A 20,844-nucleotide genomic window follows, 5' to 3' on the forward strand; every position below is an offset into this window, starting at 1 on the left:
TCCTTAGTGTAATACATCTCCTGTTGAAGATGCAAACTGGGAACTTTCTCTCTTGCTATATCAAAACCTTATACTAGCAAAACTTTTCTGTTTGTTTCCTCTACAGAGCGATGGGACTGAAGTCTCGTGTCAGACAGGAACAGCACAAAGTACAGTCATTTGCCAAATAAGCTATCCTGTTTTCAGAACAGGACAACAGGTACAGCTAGCATGTTTAAATAACCTTGAATGAAACCCAAAAGCTTCTTTGTTGTTGTTTTCCCCTAAATCTGCATTTACTCCTGGTGAGGATTTCTTAGATTTGGCAACAGTCAACTTGCCTTTGGGTTTCAGAGGCATTAAAAGAAGCAAACTAAGAGCTAAACTTCAAGATTAGAGGAAAAAATGGCTCTTGAAGCACATTTGACCTTACACACAGCTTTGAAAAGCTACTGTAGCTTTGTAACTCCTGGAGGTTGAGGGCAGGGGGCAGAAGCAGAAAGTGCTGTGTGTAGCCTCCTGGGAACTGACCACAACTCCCATTGAACCCCTCCTACTGCATGAACCTGGGGTAGCTCCCTCTCCTGCTCTGTGAATTTCGTCTCTCCTAGAAAGCAGCATTGCTTTGCAAGGAGAGGGGTAGCCCACGCAGCCCTAGGATAGATGGTATATCCTTTTTCTCGTATATACCATAAATCTTGGGATATCTGTGGTTTTATGGAACTTAATCTCTTATTCCTCAAGGGCAGAAGAGAAATAGGCTTCCAGCCTCTAACAGAATCAATTGGTGGAATAAGAGACTTGCTAGAAAGAATAGAAACGTGATGTCCTGCAGCGGGGGAGCAAAATCAAAAAAAATTAATTGCATATAAAAAGTTAAGTTTGTTCCGAATTTTTAACACCATTGGTGAAAGTAGACCCATTGGAACAAATGGAAGAAATGAGTGAATCCTGAACGCCTTTTGCTGCAGCGTGTAGCTAGCTACAGACAATTTAAAAATGCAAATAGCTCATGTGTAACAATGCCAATTTGTAGGAGAAAGTGAGGAAAAAAGCAATTCTGGAGTATTATAAATTACTGAAATATTACATAGAAATTGGTGGAAATTCATATACAGAAGGCAATTCTAGATATGAATAATTATGTTGCTATTGAGAAGTCCTTTGAATGTTGTACCACCAAGTCATTTACTGTGTGTTCTTTGTCTCTTCCATAGGTATCTTTTGATATTAGTTTTGATTTTAACCTGAAACATCTTCAGAATGTGGCAGTTCTAAGTTTTCATGCCTTGAGGTAAAGTATATAATCATATGAAAGCAAGTTAGTTATTATTTGTATAATATACCTTATTTGTATAAAATGTGACTAAAATGTGTTTTGATAAACAGCGAAAGTAAGGAAGAGCAAGAATTGGACAACCAGGTCAGCTTATCAATTCCTTTGCGATATGATGCAGAAATTCACTTCACAAGGTATGTTGAATAAAGTAAAGAGTCAGTGTCATTTTGCCAAGGTATTTGAATATAGTAACAGGCCACTGTTGAAAGGCCACTGAAAAGATAGTGAAACTTTGTTTTCATTTTGGAAGTTGTAAGAAATTCCCATTTCATCAACAGCAGCATAATTTTATGTTCTTCCAATAATTTTTCATGTAAAAATTATGGAATGTGTAGCAAGAAATCATAGAATCATAGAATCATAGAATGGTTAGAGTTGGAAGGGACCTTAAAGATCATCAAGTTCCAACCCCCCTGCCATGGGCAGGCAGGGACACCTCCCAATTAGGCCAAGTTGCTCAAAGCCCCATCCAGCCTGGCCTTAAACACTTCCAGGGATGGGGCATCCACAACTTCCCTGGGCAACGTGTTCCAGTGCCTCACCACCCTCACAGTAAAGAAGTTCCTCCTAATATCTAATCTAAATGTCCCCTCTTCCAATTCAAAACCATTACCCCTTGTCCTGTCACTACATTTCCTGAAAAAGAGTCCCTCTCCGGCTCTCCTGTAGGCTCCCTTCAGATATTGGAAGGCTGCTATGAGGTCTCCCCGGAGGCTTCTCTTCTCCAGGCTGAACAACCCCAGCTCTCTCAGCCTGTCCTCATAGGGGAGGTGCTCCATCCCTCTGACCATCTTCGTGGCCCTCCGCTGGACCCGCTCCAACAGGTCCATGTCCTTCCTGTGTTGAGGACTCCAAAGCTGGACACAGTACTCCAGGTGGGGTCTCACGAGCGCAGAGTAAAGGGGTAAATACATAGATAGGTAAATCCATAGTAGATCCATAGATCATGGATCTCTGTTTCCCTCTGCACAATTGTTAGAGATGCTCACATGAATGGAAGTGGTATAAAAAACAAGCAGTGCTTGTGATTTTAATAATATAATTAGTATATGTTATGTAATTTGAGCTTCTGGGCTCAAATGTAGTAACACTGGATCAAATCTGGAGGTAAAGTGATGAAAACTAAACAAAAAAAAACAAGAAGAAAAAAATGCTCTCAGCAAAGGTGAGGATGAGGGGAGAAAAAAAGATAATTATGGACATATCTGCTGAACCTGGACCAAAAATATAAACACTTATTAGCAGTTTCAAGTGATGATTTGAACTAAAACCTGGGGTGGCACATGGCAGATTCCCCCTTGCTGCAGCTGCATGGGCATGGGGAACAGCACAACCTGCTTTCCCACATGCCCACCCAGAGCCTCTGGCTCACACCTACCACCTCCCTTCTGGTGTCAGCCCTTTCCCCTCCCCGCTGAAGGCAGGTCAGGGCTGTTGCAAGAGGGATCCTTCGCCCTGAGACAGGCGGTTTGTAAGGAGAGACAGCTGGACGGGCAGGGAGAGAGAGACAGACAAAAAGCCTTTAAGACTGATCTTCATATCATGCCCTTGAAACCTCTTATCTTCAGCCTTGGAAAGTCCCAGTGATTTGGGATGCACTGAAACAGTCATTACTCTTACTGTTCCAAACAAAAATAATTTCAGTTACAGTTCAAATTAAATTAGAACTGAAACAAAACACACTGTTTTGACTTTCGGATCAAGATAGGATATTTTACTTTTCATCAAAGAAAAAGTTTGTTTATCTTTCCCAATTACTGAATTTCAAGGATAAACTACATGTAGTTATATTTAATGCACTTGGTCACCAATTCTTGGTGAAAAAAATACTTTTGCATCCTGAAACATTCCAGAGTTTGTAAACATAAACTGATAGAAAATAAATAGTAATTATTCAAAGAATGGCAGAAATTTGAAAAAGAGGAAGGTGCTTAAAAATGCACAGCAACAATGAATTCAAAGACCACTATGATTACCAGAACTATTGGGTGCATAGGATCACCTGAGCTGGAATAGGGGCCACACTACAGAAGCCAAGTTTAATAACCTGCTTTGCAGCAGCAGCTTCAGAATATTCGTGGGTCCTGCATTCACCACAGCTAGGTGCACCAATTTTGAAGTTGTGCAGAATTTTTCAGATTATTTCAACTGCAGAGAAGCATTTGAGTCAGCGATGCAAGTTCTTTCAGCTGAGATGAGACTTCAGCAGAAACAGAGTGTTACTAAAGTTAGCAGTGGCACAGAGACTACAGGAGCGTCTGAGTAGGTGCCTAGCACAGCAACTTCAGCAGCCTCATAGGAGACTGAGGTGGTGCAAACTTTAATCAGCAAATTTAATTAGCTGAGAAATATTAACAGAAACTCAATGCTTCAGAAAAGGCCAGGCTTGGAGTCTATTTAAAAGAGTTACTCAAGGAAAAACAGGGGTTTGAATGCAAATGCATCTCCTGAGTATACGAAAATGCAGTTTCATATGCAAGTCAAGGCATGAAGGAATCCCTACTGCCAGAAAAGGATTAGTTATTCTTGGAGATTAATCAATTTAAAAGATCTAAAGGAAGTACATATTAAGCCCAGGTACAATTTTAAATGCTTCCCTTGGAGTTAACTCATTCTTAAACTCTTCCACTTAGGAAATATCTATCTGGACATAGTTCCTTCTTGAGGCAGGTAATATAGCCAAGAAGCAACCTCTTGAAATACAAAGCTTGAGAAAAATGTGTTGCCTTGGTAAAGTGAAAGCTTTCTAGGGAAAATCTCCTAATCTGAGTTTCCAGGAGAAGAGGTGGGAATCAATCTTACCAGTGGCTCGTGAAAGGACAAGGAAGCTGATAGTGTGCATCCTGGAAGGACTGGAGATTTGAGCAATAAGGAAGCAGAAAATACATCACACAGGTTTTCTAGAAGTCATTGTGAGGAGAACCTTCAAGGAAAGGGGCCATGGGAGGGAGTATGGAGGATTGAAAAAGATCTACAATGCAGTACGGAGGAGCACAACTGATGAGGAAGCAACTCTATGAGACTGCACATTTGTTAATTTGGGATTGTATGCACAGATGTTATCCAGATTAAATGGGGAGAGCACCACTGGTAAAGAAGATGGATTTGTGTCTTGTGCTACAGGAGGAGCTGATGTGTAGGAATCATGATAGCCCCAGCTGCTTGGTAACTCACTGCCCTGTCTGCTTTTTGATGGCTCAAATTAGCCTCCTAATAAAAGCTAATGATGAAGAGTAGACAACAGTTCTGGGATGGTTAAGCAGAGGAGCTGCTCACAGGTAGCAGATGGATGTGGTGCACTACACGGGGATGCTTTGTCTTGGGGCATGGTCCCAGCTGGCTGAACCCCTCGAGCATCCACAGGCCTTTGCACCACATCCTTCCATCATACACGTGTAATGTCATGCTGTGGTGGCCTGCAATCCACGTGTGTTCATGTTACTTTGGAAATTTCAAATTTTGAACCCATGAATACTAAAGAAAGTGGTCCAGAGGAGACCGAGGGCTGCGCGGTATGTACCATGCACACAAGCAGGGTGTGGAAACTGACCTGCCTGTGACATTAGGACCCAGGATCTCCCTGAGTCTGTTGGTATTTGCTGTTATAGGTGTATCAAGGGGGATCACTGGAGGGCCCTTTCTAAGGAGGGAGACCACTGCAAGGCTGAAAGTCACAGTTTGTGGCCAGGAGAGGAGCTTGCAGTATGGCACTGAAACACCATGGGGTGCAGGACACTCAGTGGAGCCTGCATCTCACACATCCCTCCTGCCTTACCTTCACGTGCTCACTCTGGGTCTGGACTTTAGAACACTGTGTGTTTTCTTAACCAACTTTGTAAAATTGAAGCAGTGGTACAAGTGACGAATCTTTCCTCTGACTGTACTTCTGACCTGTTTCACAGAGGCACATCCAGTAACATATGTTTTCAAAGCAGCTGCCAAATTGAAATGTATTGTTTTATGGTTGTTAACTAGGCTTGCCAACATCAACTTCTATGAAGTATACTCTGGTCATAACATTCCTTCCACTGTGAATAATTTTGAAGATATTGGCCCCGCATTCAACTTCTCAGTTAAGGTTAGTAAATGTTTCTGGTTCTGGTTTGAGAAGCTGCCTTACCTCCTCCTGTAGCCTGGTCCCAAAACTTAGTTGAAAAAACATTCCTGATTTCACTGTCTGATTTTGATGCTTTTGAATCAGTCAATTAAGAAAAAATATAATTTGAAATAGCTGGGGGATAAATGCTGACAGTCTTTTTGAGGCTAAAGATTAAATTTGCACTTAGTGCACAAGTAAAATGGGAGAGGGATTGGTCCTACACTGTTTACTTATTTAGAAGATAGTTAATGGTTAATTTTAGGCCAACTTAGACTGGTTTTTCACAGAGCTATTTGTCTTCTGCCAACTTGATAAAACAAAACAAGTCTTTGCAGGCTTGGACTCTGAAACTTGAAGTTTGGCAAGGGTTAAGTGCTCAAACCAGATGCAAGAACTAGCCAGATCACAGCATTTATTACATAACTCAGAAAAACTGAGATCCAAATATGCAACGTGGAAGAATCTCAAATTATGTTCCATTTACATTCCTGTAACTGCTACTCCAAAGGACTAAATAACAGTCCTATTGGCTATGGCAGAATATTTGCTTTTCAAACCATATTTCATGCACTTAAAAAGAGCTTTGCTAAGGAAACAGACAGGGACCTGAATCTATACAGTACACTTTCTGCTTTATTATTGGCTTAATGTAATTACTGCCCTAGTAGGTGTCTTTGTATAAAAAACACCGATGTGAAAGGAGTCCAATTCTTCCATAAATATCCACAATTTCTGATTTTCTTGCTATATTGAATAACTTATGCATATGTAAGTATAGCTACCTGAATTAATTGTGAGTTATTTGCTCTGCAGATAACAACAGGAAGTATTCCAGTAAAGATGGCATCTGTAAAAATCTATCTTCCGGAACTGACCAGCAAAGACAACCCACTGATGTACATAACTGCAGTCACCACAGATCAGGTGAGGAACTGAATTACATAAACTTCTGTGTTTTGGGGTTTAATCAGTACCATAAACATCAATTATTTCCCTCAGTGTGTGGCTGAGATTCAGAGAATCTATGCCCTTTCTCCTTGTCCCTTCCTCACAAAGGGAAGGGGTAGGACCACCATGTCAGCAGCACACTAGTCTATTACTTGGTAGATGTGGATTATCTCTGTGGTCCATGGCTGACTTTTCGTATGTCTCTGGAACTCTTCAGCTAGGTCCTTCTCTGAGTTCTGTGAAGGCTTTAGGAAAAGTGGAATTTTTAGATAGGAACAAACCCTTCAGGTCAGTCTAGGGGGAAAAATATTACCATAAGAGCCATTTAATTTGGAGCAAAACCACATACAGTCCCTTAGTTTCTGAAGTATCTGTGTTATATAATCTAGCCTTTCACAGCCACCATCTCATCCCAGAAATATATATGATGATGACTATAAACTCCCAAGTATGATGTCATCCAACCACATTTCTGTCATCTTTCCTAGGCAAGAGGTGTTACTTGTCAAGCTCAGATAAATCCACTGCAAATAGGGAAAAGACCGTATTCTGCATCTTTCACGAAAGAGAACTTCAGAGCTTCCAAAGAACTGGTGAGTAAGACTCAGGGCTGCGGTACCGCAGGACAGGGGCGCAGGGCTGCTCCTTGCAAGCCCACTGCTGTACCTGTGGGAAGAGCTGTGGTGGGGTGGCATTCCTCAGTCACAGTGCAGGAGGGCAGCCTATGGATGTTCTCACACGTACTGCATCTGCCTTAGGAGAAAATGTGCACGTTCTTCACAGCCTGCAAGCACCAGATTTGTATGCACAGAATGGCAAAGGCAAGGCAAAAAAAGTGGATGTTAAGAGAACATTTATTAAAGTTTATTTTTAATGCATGCTGTTGCTTCTCCTTGCTGTTTCCCCGGGAAGAACTGTAAGAATGTGAAGTGCAGTACCATCACATGCAAACTGGAAGACCTGATGCTGAAGGGAGAGTACTTTGTGAACGTGTCCACCCAAATCTGGAATGGAACCTTTGCTGCTGTGAGTATCAGCTGTGTCTTCTTGAAGGATCCAATACCCAAGTATTGCCTATGTCCTCATATTTTTCAAAGTTCAGTAAGGCAACCTTCCAATCTGCAAAGACCTTCTTTTACTTTACATTGCTGTGTGTTTTTACAGATTGAAAACTTGAATCTGTAAGTAAAATAAATTGTGAGGCTGCATAATGGAGCTGATAACCTTCAGTCCAGCACAAAACGTAAGAAAATGCTGTGATAATGCAATCTTCACAGCTGAAAAAAACATTTTCTGCTTCTGTTAAATCCATTCAAGGGGAACTACAGTTTCCACAAAACTCAACACAGGACAGCAGAATACAGTATCGTCATAGCCTGGAAAATAATGTTGCTTTTAGCTTTTGAGCATCACAGCCTTCATAGTTATCACTTTAGGTAACAACAAAATACCAAAAGCCTGTCAATGCTGCCAGTTATATTTCTTAGAGAAGGTGTGGAAAAAATTTTTAATTGATTTTTTTGTTTTTATTGCAGTTAGTGTCAAGGAAACAGTCCTTGCTTAAAGACCTACAGGATGCTTAAAAATATCCATCAATAATGTCTTGACTTTCCCATTTTAAATCACCATGTGTCCTCCAGGATATAACTCATCATGAATTACCAGACTTTTGAAATGAGACCGTGTTTGCTTCTTAGCTAGGCAACCAACCAAACTGTCTTGGAGTCCTGGGTTTGCCTACAGTGTCAGGAACATGACGCAGTCTCCTTAGTTTGTCTGGCGAGTCTTATGGCAGGTATTGACATTTAACAGCAGGGCTGTTGTCAGCTTTAGCATTCAGCTCTTAAAAGGAAAAGGTCAGGTTGATAATGTAATATACTTATGCAAGTGTCTGAAGGAAAGCATCTGTCTGTCTTCAAAGTTTGTATTTTTTCAAATTGGCCGGGTCAAGATCACTTTTTAGTGTTGTCAGGTATGCAGAAGGTGGAGACCTGAACAAAAGGTTGATGCCCTCACAAGAAAGTGCGTGGAAATAATTTGTTTACCAATGGGTAATGGGAAGGAAAAATCACGTCACAGTTTTCCTCTCATCTCCCGTTTTGTTATTGTCATTTTGATTCTCAATGTTCAGTGCAAATGGTCTTGCAAGCACTCAATAATGCACATTATCAGCCTTTTTCTTTAGGGGCAATCAGTCATTGTCCAAAAAGGGGAGAGCAGGCTTGCCGGTACCTGCTAAGCAAAGCAAAGAAAGACATGTCCGGAATTAACAGGGTGTTTTGAGGAGTGCTTAAGTGGATTTAGAAACATTTAGGAGCGCAGATGGCCAGAGTGCAGGCATGCAATGACTGTATGCTGCAGGGACAGCCGCTTTGGTGTACATCAGCTGCTGCGGACCCGTGTCCATGTTCCCTGTGTCAAACCCTCCATACCTGGCCCTGCCACAGAGAAGTGGCTCGGGGGATGCAAAACGACAGAGCAGGCATTGCATTTGGTATGGCTGGCGAGTGCTCCTCTGCTCCCATGAACCTGGGGTTGTTCCTGGTGGTCCTGTAGGAAACGGGGCTCTCCGTGGCCAGCGCAGAGGGAGAGGAGCACCAGTGAGCTGCGGTTGCCTGCACAGCCATGCTCCTCTGCCTTTCCGCACGTGCGCAGAGGGAAGCGGGATCTGGCACGAGGTCCCTTTTCACATGTGACTTGGCTTGAGATTTTTGTCATCTCCTTTGTTTAAGCTGAGGGAGCGATGTCAGAATTTGAGCAGTGGAGAGGAACAGATAGTGGTAGGAAAAAATCAGTGGGGAAAAACAGAAGCATTGGATAGAGGAGGGGGTGAGGGAAGGGAAAGAACATCCAGTTTCCATCTCTTTCAAAGGCCAGATATGTATCCCCATCTGTCTTTTGTTGCTGAGCTATTTCTCACTTTCTCACTGTTATTTTTGCCCCCATCTCCACCCTACTAGCAGCAGTGACAGCTTTGAAATAACTATAAAAATGCGTATATAATCAAATTCTTCTGTTTTGTTTGAACTATATGTTCAAGAAAAAAAGGCCAGTTCTCTAGTTTCATTGCTAGTAAGCAAGAACAACAAAATTAAGTCATAGACATGTTAGGTTGGGACAAATAAAAAGATCGTTTTAATTTTCTTAATACTGTGATTTTTTTTCTGGTTCTGAAATCCTCATTTCAAAGCAAGAGAATTATTTTAGGATGTCTACACTGTAATCGATTTGCCACATAATAGAGCTTTACAGTTGTTGTTTTTTTAAACTTCTCTTTCAGTTAACATTCCAGACATTACAACTCTCTGCAGAGGCAAAAATCGATACGCACAACCCTGAGTTATTTATAATTGGAGAGAATACCCTAACTGTAAGTGATAGATAACTACATTTTTTCAACTTCTCTTATCTTTTACTGTATTAAAGTGATAAAATTTAATTTTCAGTGTCCTTTAGGACTAAACAGCAAATTACAAACTCTAATGATATTTGATTATGTTGAACTAGTGTATCCTTCTGGCTTACGTTATCCTTAAGTTATTAAAATTTTTTTCTTTCAGCCAACTGCTATATAAACCAGACTTACTTAAAATCTACAGGTCTGAAATAGATTGTAGAACTAGTGAAATTTGTTCAGCTTCCTGTTAATGAAAAGGTCAAAATTTGGACTTACTTCTGCAATGGAATTAATTGTTGTAGATAAATGAGCTCTGGGAAACATTTTTGCAAATCTGAATTTACAGTCTTATTTCTCTAAGTGTATTTGGTTTGACATTTCTAGACAGAGGTTTGGCACAGGTCTCCAGCAAATATACTTAATCTCATTTGTAAAATATTGTGCAGTGTTTTCTGCATTTGGAATGGCTGTCATATGGACAATATGGACACAGCTCGTCTCAAGAAAAGAGTCCAATCCATCTCTTTATTAGTGTAGAATCCTTCTCCCAAGGTCTCCATCTGCTATATACAAACATAAACAACACTTGAATGTAGTTGTGCTGTGGGGCTATTATAATAAAAATACACCTTGTTCTCCTCACCTTTCTAGATAGGAACACTCTTCCATTTGCAGTACTAAGTTTAGACTTAAATTTTACAGGATTTACTAGCCTGTTTTATCCATAAAAATAATGAAGGCCATTAAAGACCAAAATGCAAGTTAGTAAGGGAATCAAATATCTGTGAGAATGTATAGCATAGCCCATTCACAAGCAATGGAAAATTCAGTTAAATATGTATGAAGGCAGTTATCGATAGACCTATCCCAATTTGGAAATAAGACCATAATTCAGTACTATTTTTTGTTATTGCTTTCTCATGGGTCGCTCCATTTCTTCTGAAGAACCTCTAAATAAATAAACCTCCAGTGTCTGAAGAAGCAAAGGGAATATATGTGTACTTCTGGGTGGTAGGATTCATGCAACTTAATATCTGCGTTAGTCATCCACATCAGAGTTAGCCCTTCTATAAACCCTAATCCATAGAAAGAGTAAGTATTTCTGAGACGAAAATCATCTCATCTTAAAGATGATTCTGAAAATACGTAGGGTGAATAAGGCCCTAAAAACGCTCATATTCTCCACTGGAAGCCAAGGAACTATATTGTAGATATAACACGAGATGAGGTGAATCCCAGCCATGGTGTCTTACTGACCACAGTTTGACTTCAGGGAAGGTATTTATTCTTGGGCATTGATTTACCTCTCCAATGGTGCCACTTCACTATTAATCTAATGGAGAAAGCATTACTAGGCAAAAGGCACATACATATGAGATTGGCTCTTTAGTTTGGATGACCTAGGTTGCAGTGTAGCCAAATGAATTAATATTGCCTTGTGATGCCATGTAGGGAAGCTGCTTAGGTATCTTTGCGTAAAAGCTTTCAGTTTTTTTCCAGATGGAAAGGACTGCCAGCTGGAGGACCAAATGTTAACCTGCTATAACCATCATTATGGCCATTGGGTTAGAAAATACACAAAGCCAGCCTGCCTCAGTGAAATGAATACACATGGCCACACCTAGCACAACACTGGAGCCTTCCAGCAGAAACGACTTAAATCACTGAGATGTCAGTGCAGTGCAAGTTTCCCAGAAAGCTTAAGATTAAATTACACCAGACAAATGGACTGAGCAAGCAACCCTGAGAAAGTAAACCAACGTGACTTCTTTTATCATGTTTCAGGAAGGAAAAAAACCTTCATGCTAAATGCATGTCGTTCCAAGATTAAATCCAAAGATTTGACAGTTCATAAATATTACAGCAATGTCTCCCTAAGCAACTATGTTATACATAACTATATATTTGGTTGTACCAAATATGGAGTAGATAGGATATCACCTGAAAACTAACTTCCAGACAACATATGCTGTTCTGGGAGCTCTCTGGTATTGCTTGTAGCTCAGGAAGTATAGGTGTGCTAGAAACACTCCTGTTTGACCCATACATCTTACAGCAAATTCAAGCAGTTGACTCAGGAGAGCACAGATTAACTTGAGACCTAACAAGTTGTTAGTGGTTTCCCAGCAGGTAGAAACAGCAGGCGAAGGAGGCAGAGGGACCTGCCCAGCAGGAGGGGAGAAATTTCAGCAGACACAGCGAGGCCACAACGCTGTCAGGCTCCCAAGATTAGTGTTGCCTCCTACAGGTGCCCATCACAGATAGCAGGCTCTGACAATGCTCGGTTGGAAGTAGTTCTTCTCCGGCTGATGCAGAAGTCCATTTTTAGCAGATGGGGCTCTACACCAGGCTATTCCCTGCCTGGTTGTAGGTTTACCTAGTGATAATGGTGTGTCCATGCACTATGGGGACAACTCTGAAATACCTCCTGTTACTGGAGAGGCAGAAAGCTGGCAGGAAGAGATTGCTCCTCTGCCTGTTGTGTATGGCCAAGAGTGATGAGGGCCCCTAATCCTTAACTAGCACTGCCGTCTGTCATGGTGGTGCAACCAGGTAACTGTGGACACCAGTGAAGGGGCTGTAATTGCGTGGTGTGTTCCAGTCATCAATTCTAGAATGTGTGCAGTCCAGCTATTCCTGATTAGTGGAGTACTTAGTTTATAAATCCTACTTTATGTGCAGTTAACATTAACCCCTAACACACAATATCTCTGCTTTCAGATCCCAGTTACAATAATGAAGCCGGATGAGAAAGCTGAGATACCAGTTGGTGTTGTGATCGGCAGCATATTGGCTGGACTCCTCTTGCTGTTAGTATTGGTTGCTGTTTTGTGGAAAGTAAGTAGGTGTTTATATTCTTAAAATCAGAAAGGTATAAATACATTTGGGCTATTTTCTTTGGAATCTCTCTTCTCTGGAGCTGAACAAAACTGCATATGCAGTTTGGTGGCATGAATAATACTGCATTGGCACTGCGCCCTCGGCAGGAGCATTTAGAAGGGCTTTAAAGATCAAATTTCTGAAATGGGTCCCTGTAGAAATTGGCAACACGGAGATGATAAATGAGTTTCCAATGGTTCAAAACCGGGGCTGTGGCATTTACTTTTTTCCCTTTTGACACTGCCTGCCTCCTTCCGGAATTCCCCAGCTGGGCTCTGAACTCCCATGATATTCCCAGTGGGCAAGGCTGGGGATTAGAAGCAAGGAGGGAGAGGATATACACTGAACAGACAAAAAGTAAAGAAAGAAGGGCAAGGGCAAAAAGTCATTTGCAAAGGATACCTAGATTAAGGGGAGAAAAAAAGTTTTTCTATGTGCCAGGGCATTGGTGCTTGGCACACCAAGGCAGCATGGAGATGCCTGTATCTTGGCAGGGGAACAAATGGCTACTCAGCCCTGCTGCTTTGGCATTTAGTTGCACCAGGCAGGAGTTTAAGGCCCAGCTCCCTTCATTTTAGAGTTAGGAACTGCCTACAAATCAGTGTGTGTGCACACGTGCATTTCTTCCATCACGCTATTTAGCTTAGCTGAGAAACGTAACTATCGATGACTAACTGCGATGTGGTATTATTTCAATACTTCTCACAGCTTGGCTTCTTCAAGAGACAGTATGAGAAAATGACACAGGATATAGAAGATGTCGATGAAATAACAGAACTCACAAAGGACAAAGACTGAGAAACATGAGTTATGTGGATAAAGAGAGGAGATCTGAGCCACCAACAGTAGTGATCCAGTCGGTTCTTCAGCTGGAGTGCCTTAAAGCGTAGTAACATTTAAACATTTTTAATGAAAGTGTCTTTTTATAGATGAAAATATTTTACAGATTCTACTCTATTATAAGAGTAACTGCAGGACAGTTTGGTTTTTTCAAAAATGATTTATAGTGCCTTTTCTTGTAAATTTTTGCCTTTCAAGCAAACTTAGCCCTTAGAACTGGCAGGTCCGGAGTTTACAGTAACATATTGTGCCAGCAACCCTTCTCCTGATCCACTGCAGAGTGAAACAGAGCAATTTATTTCAGATTATTGTGGAACAGCATCAGTTCATAATTCAGTTGACAAGTACCATATGTGTAAAGGACATTTTCTATTAAGTTGATGATGAATGTGTGGTGAATACTGCTTCCAGAGTGGGAGAAGAAAACTCATTTTTTCATTGACTAGCTCCATCCTTATTGTTTTAGAGAAATAATTTGCACCAGCAAACCTTTGTCTTAACTAATCTATAAAGTGGAAACTGTGTATGAAGATGTCTGCCTGGGTGCTACAGGACAACTGGATGGGCAAACTGCTCCAAAAGTTCACTATATTCCTTGCACTAAGGTCACAACTAAATTACTGAAGTACAGCGTTTTGGTGAAATATTACCAAATGGTACGTATAACTGCCTTCTGCGTACTTTCTCTCCAAGAAAAAAATATTAATTGCATAATCACTTACATGTTCTCTGCAAGGTTATGATTGTTTTTCAAATCTTATCTTGAGAAGCACTAGCACTACTGTTACACTGCGCTTCATGCTTGCAGTCCCTCTGACGTCAGTTTGGTTTTTGATGTAAATAGGGAAGATGATCAAGATCTTGCCTTTAATTCTGTACTGAAAGATTTTGCAAGACTAAGAGCATGAAGTGATCTAAAGGGGATGATGACTGAGGAAGTATGCACATTAGGACAGGGGATAGTGAAGATCTAAGCTCTGTAAACTGTTTACTGCACTTGTTTCTTTAGCATCTCAGTGCCTCCAGGAGACCAAAGTTCAGTATGACCTCCTTACCTGTCACGTTATATTTGGTTCCACGTGTTTGTGTCTTGATGAAGTTAACTTATGTTTTATACAGTAAAGTACTGTAGCGCTCTGGAAGGAGCTCTGAGCACAACACTTGGGTGTCTCTGTGTTGGTTACACACCTCGAGTCTACCACATGCCGTTAATGCTGCCTGGTTTTAATGAAAGCTCAGTCTTAAAAAGGCCCATGCTGTAAGACTGGTAAAAGTCAGGGGAATATGCCTTTTGGCTGCCTTTCTCTCACAGCTGGCAGTTATAATTGATTGTGAGAGAAGATGCGTGTGTTGTCATGCCATGCAAGTGAGATTGTTTCCAACTCAAGGTGACTCACTTGAAGAGTACGACGTTTTTTTTTCCCCCAAAGCTAGACTGTAATTATGCTTAGGCATCTTTGACATTATTTTTTGAGGGACTCTTCAAAAACTAGGCTTGAGCACATTTGAAAGTTTTACTGTCTTTTTTAATCAATCAGGAGCCAACCATCTCTTTGGCAAATAACAGCTTCATTTACAGCGACAGCTGGATTGCGCTCAGTGTAGTTTCATATGTGTTTTGGATTTATTTCGTATCTATGAAATGTTATGTTTTGGGGTGGGTTTTTTTTTTTAACATTCTGAAAAACAATCCAGATTCTGATCTTGAGTGTCAAACAAGATTGTTGCCATCAGCTGAGTCTGTGACCAAACCAATTATTTTAAAAGTGAAAAAAAAATGTAGCAATTGCATAAAGCTAAAAAATAGGCTCCTGACTTGTAATTATAAACCCTGAGGGTAAATGCTCTGAAAGTAAAGATAAAAATATGCCTGCCTCAATTCTTGTATAAACTTGTGAGGAAGAAAACAAAACCCTACACCCATATGTGTGGGAAGCTCCTACATAACCAGGGTCATGCACTCCAGCCCAGAGGGGGAATTTCATAACACAGCCAATGGCAGCATCTTCCATTTCTGGTGCTGCTTGCAAGGGAAACGTAGGCATTCAGCTGGATTTCCTTCTTCTGCCTTTGGTGGGAGGTACAGGTCAGTATCTGACATCCAACTTCTTTGGGGATTTAACAGTTTATTAATTAGGTAGCAATGATTCAATTTACTAGCCTTCACTGGGTTTTAGTTTGTCCCAGACAACAGAATTTTCCTCCCTGCCTGGACATAATACTTTTTCCCAAAATAAAGGGAAGGCATAGCAATGGGTAAGGTTTTTGTATCCTAACCACTTCAAGTTACTAGTTTATTTTTCTTTTACAATTAATACTTAAATGGCTAATTGAGTTTTTGTAATGGGTGAGTTTATTGCACTTTTAAGTTGGCACAGCCGCAAATAATGCTGGAAATATTATGTATATTTTGTATTATGCGCAAGGGGATGGTTTGGTTTTTTTAGTTTTACTTTTTCAAACAGCACATTACAGGTGAAATAATATTCTGAAACGTTGAGCTTCAGCATGTGCTTCTGTTTGTGCTTGCAGCAAGAGAAGTCAGAAGTATCTTTGGCGAACTCAAGTTATATCTGATTCTGGTCTTGAAAATCTAGCTGCTGACTTCTTGAAGTGCTAGAATCAAGTCCAAAATCAGAGTAAGTTTCATATGAGACTATGTATAGATTTGGGATGTACAAGAAAGTTTATAATCAAACTGACTTCTGAAAGCTAGCATGTAAGCTCTACGGGAGCAGGGACTGTATCACTGTGGTGCCTACTGAGGGCCTAACAGCGTTACTACAATAAAAACAAGAATACTGCTGAACACAGACTCATTTATTTTTTAAACAGCACCCCAAAGAGAAGAAATGCTACTGAAAAAACATTATGTAAAATGGGGCGAAATACGCCTTTGTTCCAGAAGCACACAGTGAAAACCCTGAGGGGACGGCTCTGCTAAATACACAAAGACGCTGCATTTGAAGTCTTGTAGGGTTATAGTCACGGGTATAACACTACTGGTAAGCTATATTGTAGTCTAAGTCAGTTCACATTAGTGCAAAATACCTATCTTTGAATTCCTCTGGTTGAATAGTTGGTGTTAAAACCTTACCATGGTCAGGCCTTCCTATAAACATGGGGTTATCGTCACTGACATCTAAAATTACACTGCATTCTGCCAGTCTCCTCCCCTGCACTTTGTACAGAATGGGTCAGCAGTAGCATCTCCTGACAGCAGCTCTGCCTACTCCCCCCAATACGCTGGAAAAGCTGAATGCAACATTTCAGAAGGAGCATGGTAGGAAAGGAAGAGAGGGAGGAACCTGGCTGTGAACTGGAAGACAACAGGAAGACAGTCATGGCAATAACCATCTGAAAACTAGCCACTTTCATAGAGCTTCCTTTTTTTTCCCCCCTTTCAACTCCCCGATACTTTTAACAGTGGTACAAAAACATTCAGGCTACCAACTTTTAACACTTCCATAATACAGAATCAGATGACTGTAATCTTAAGGCCCAAAACTCCATCTTTCACCAGGTGCCGGTGTTCTGCAGAATTGAAAGCCAGATTCCTCATATTCTGACTTGTATTACCCTTTATATCTAAACTGAGGTATGACAAAAGCTTGCAAATTAAAGACTAAAGAAAATGAAGGTATGAAAATGCATCTCAAAACCTACAGCTAATTGCCTAAACTTTTTATTGCCTTTAAAGGTAGTAAAGTGTATATAATTTTCACAGCCTCAGAAAAGTTAAGTTCCTATCTTTTAAGTCAACCTTTCTGCCCTCGTTTATGATCAGTTATTCATAGGCAATCACAGGCTTTGTCATACTAGCAGTTATTAAAATGTATTTGCCTCTTTCTCTTAAAATAGTCAAAGTGGAACTCTTAACTGCTGTAAAGATACATCAGGATGCTAATTCTTCTAACACTTGATAAGATCAAATTGTATGGTTGTTTTTAAATGTTTTTGATGGAGCAAATGAATGCATTAGTCTAGAAAACTGCAAATTCCTTGAGCAGCTATGGGAAAAGTGAGTAGGGAGAAAAGCCAGAAATCTAGCTTAAAGCTGAGCAATCTAAGGGCTTCATTCCCGAGTGCGACAGTGGCAGTTTCCTGAGCGGCTGCTGAAGCCAGCGCCCGTGTTTCCCGGCAGAGCCAGCACCTGGGCAGGCAGGGATGCTCCTCCGGTACAGCCGCCTCTTGGCTGCCACCTCCTGGGGCGGCTCCTTATAACACAGTCCCCACCGCCCCCCTTTATTTCACGACAATCCCAGCAGCTACTGTTTTCATAGTATGCATCGCGTTGAGCTTCTCTAGACAACAAAGAGGAATGAAAGATCAAAATCGGGAATGCAAACTCTTAAAATTAAGTAATGGTGCTATACGGACGTTCTGCCAGACAAAGGGATCAGTGTATTCAAATGCTGCCAGCCAAGACCAAGACATTTTTCAGGACAAATTCTTGCCCTTCCACAAGCACTCCTCATCTGGCAGATCTCTACAGGATTCACAGGATGACCCTCTGTTTTGCAGCAGCAGCTGCTCCCAGCAACATCTGCCTGCACCTGGAGCCACCACCTCTGCAGCACGCTGTGAGACAGCTGGAAGAGCTAAGAGGGGTGGGATTATCCTCCCCTACAGCCAAGGCAGAGACCTGTCCCAGAAAGACAGGACAGCAGCGTATATTGATCTGCAGCTGCCTATTATCCCACTCATGGACCCCACCACAACACAAGGTAGCCCTCATCCAGCAGCCTAGTCCTGCATGTGTGGAAACCAGATGTGCAGCCACATCTTTCCCTGACACGCAGTCAGGCACAGCTGGGATTCATCCCCTGGCCTGGAAATTTGGAAGCACTTCTGGGTCACTCCAGACATAGCCTTAGGCAGCTCTCTTACAACAGAGTGATTTGCCCTCTTAGGATAATACCTCCCTAGCAGAGAGGGTAGCCCTACAGAGGGAGCTGGAACACCAAGCTCGGAGTACGGACTTAAATATCAGTGAGATACATTTTACCTCTAATTATGCACATCATCCCTCCTAGGGGCATTTCCATTTCGCTTTTAGATGCCAGCTGAAGAACCCGAAGTTACACAAGACTGATACATCATTGTTCCAGAACAAAGCAGTACTTGCCTCATGCACAGCTAGGGACACAAAATGACATTTCATTGTTTTGACCATGGCAGCGTACACACATTGTAAAACTCAGCTGTGACTCAGTACAACATCTCTTCCATTCATTGTTCCTGGTCACTGTGGGGAAGTACACAATTATTCTTTCTCTTCTTTTCTGCACCCTCCTTCCCAGCTGCATTGCTGATGGGGAAGGTGCACTTAAGGTCACCCCGGAGAAATCCTCCAGGAGACTGCAGCACCAGTGCCACACAGGAATTGCCCCTCAACACAGAGCCCCAAGTACAGTTTAACTGGTCTAAATACCACTATTTTTCTGCATGAGAGCACAGCACCAGTATACAAGTACTGCATACATTTTACTTCATTCATTCATAAACCATCCACTACAAGGCAAGCTACTCATCTCTTTTTGTGAAATTAATACACTAATTAGTTGCATGGTAACAGCAAGCATGAATGTGGAAAAATGAACACCAAAAATGGGAAAGTTTGTGTATTTCTTTCTTTTCTAAGAACAAAAAGAATCATTTGACAGAGGAAGTGATCTGTACTCCGGATTCTGTACAATTCCTGAAAAATGACATTCACATAGCAGAGGGCTTCTTTCCAACCTCTAAAGCAAAGGAAAACTCAACCTTGAATCGATCAGCTCTGCCTAGATAATAGGGCCCACATGGTTTGGAGGCTGCCGACGTGTAAGCGCACAAGGAGCAGCTGCTGTCCTGCAGAGGAAGGACTCGCTCACATCCATTGAGGAAAGTGCATCAGTAAGTTCATAAGCACAGTTTAACCATGCCTCTGCCTTAAGTTGCGCATTTCACTGGGGTTTACTCAATCCAGATACAGTAACCATCACTAAGTATTAAAACTGACTGAGATCACTGGAGGAAAACAGATCATTGCCTATTTTTCTCATTTTATTTTGTGCAGCGAGCAGCTGTTCGTAGATTTTTACTGCAGACACAATGAAATGGATTACACAGCTGAGGCTTAAGTGTTATGTGATGTAACGATACATAAACTTAAGCAAATAATTTTACTTTTCTTTACTTCATTTCCCTTCCTTTCAATCTATCTTGTCTACACTGACAACAACGGCCACATAAAACTGCCTGTCAGCATTAGTAAAAATGCCATCCACAATGGGATTTTGAACTCTTAGCATCTAAACACTATCATGGCACAGTACAATAATATAAATAAAATTACCTTACTCAGATCAGAAGGCCATTGTTTCAGGTGGACGCACAAGCATACTATGTCAGTCTTTTTCTCTTTGAATTAGGTTTCAAAACAGTAACACGAGAAAAACAGTTAAAATAATAAATGTGAGTATAAATGCCTACATAAACTGCAAAAAGTTTGAGACTCACTTTCCTTTGAAAAACTAATCCATTTTGATGACTTTGAATCTTAACGTGTCTAAAGTCAAACTACTAACACTAATTAAACTATAGTTGTCTATTGTGTAATAAAAGCTGGCACTTTTTTTTTTCTGCAGCACCATACAATTACGCAGCCAAAAAAGCTCCTTCAAAATTAATCATGTCTAGACATCATTAAGTAGTTAGAGGTTTGCGTGTTATTGCTAATGCAAGTTTGTTGCTGGTAGACTATTAGATCTGACTTTGAATCAAGGTCTGCCCATATTTTTTTAATGCAATGGACTTGTAATATCAGCTACACAGTAAGTGTTTCTGTGAGACAGAGCTACTGGAACGTAACCACTACTAAAAAGTTAATAACTCTGGGGTATAGTTTATATTTCCTTCTCTGTTTGTACCAAAATGTTTAATCTACTTCAAGTAGCTTTCATGTTACAAGAATGCCAAAATAGCATAAAGCTTGTGAACTGATTCTACAGTCATATAAAATTAAGCTACTTGGGACTTTTTTTAAGATTAAAAAAACTTCAATTGTCCTGTTGTGACCTTCCATACAGACAGTAAACACAGACTACCAATGCAAAGGCATTAAAGCAGTATTTATCACAGAGGACTAAACACCTTACAACCAAGAATTTTAGGGAAGATTGTTTTAAAACCTGACTCCATGTTAAAGTGCACTAAGAGTTGATTTCAAAGGAGAGTCAAGAACACTTAAACCCCCTAATTATTACTCATTCATTTCATTCAGTCGTAATTAAATTATTCAGATTGAAGTGTCTATTGCAACTTCTTAAAGTCATATAGGTTCTCTGTAAAAACAACTCAAAGCTAAACCAGTAAGCT

At 40.9% G+C, this 20,844-nt stretch overlaps 1 protein-coding gene across 1 annotated transcript in view; it reads left to right on the forward strand.

Annotated features, from left to right (window-relative positions):
• The window catches only part of ITGA2 (integrin subunit alpha 2), a 45,683-nt gene extending 32,243 nt beyond the window's left edge, over positions 1-13,440 (forward strand). Inside the window, exons 20-29 of the mRNA XM_074165653.1 lie at positions 107-199; positions 1,197-1,273; positions 1,369-1,452; positions 5,294-5,396; positions 6,231-6,341; positions 6,854-6,958; positions 7,278-7,391; positions 9,646-9,735; positions 12,484-12,600; positions 13,351-13,440. Coding sequence (XP_074021754.1) covers positions 107-199; positions 1,197-1,273; positions 1,369-1,452; positions 5,294-5,396; positions 6,231-6,341; positions 6,854-6,958; positions 7,278-7,391; positions 9,646-9,735; positions 12,484-12,600; positions 13,351-13,440 — 984 coding nt within the window. The remainder of the gene's footprint in view (positions 1-106; positions 200-1,196; positions 1,274-1,368; positions 1,453-5,293; positions 5,397-6,230; positions 6,342-6,853; positions 6,959-7,277; positions 7,392-9,645; positions 9,736-12,483; positions 12,601-13,350) is intronic.
• Positions 13,441-20,844: the final 7,404 nt, after the last annotated feature.

Source organism: Numenius arquata, chromosome Z (genome assembly GCF_964106895.1).
Source record: "Numenius arquata chromosome Z, bNumArq3.hap1.1, whole genome shotgun sequence".
Taxonomy (NCBI): Eukaryota; Metazoa; Chordata; class Aves; order Charadriiformes; family Scolopacidae; genus Numenius; species Numenius arquata.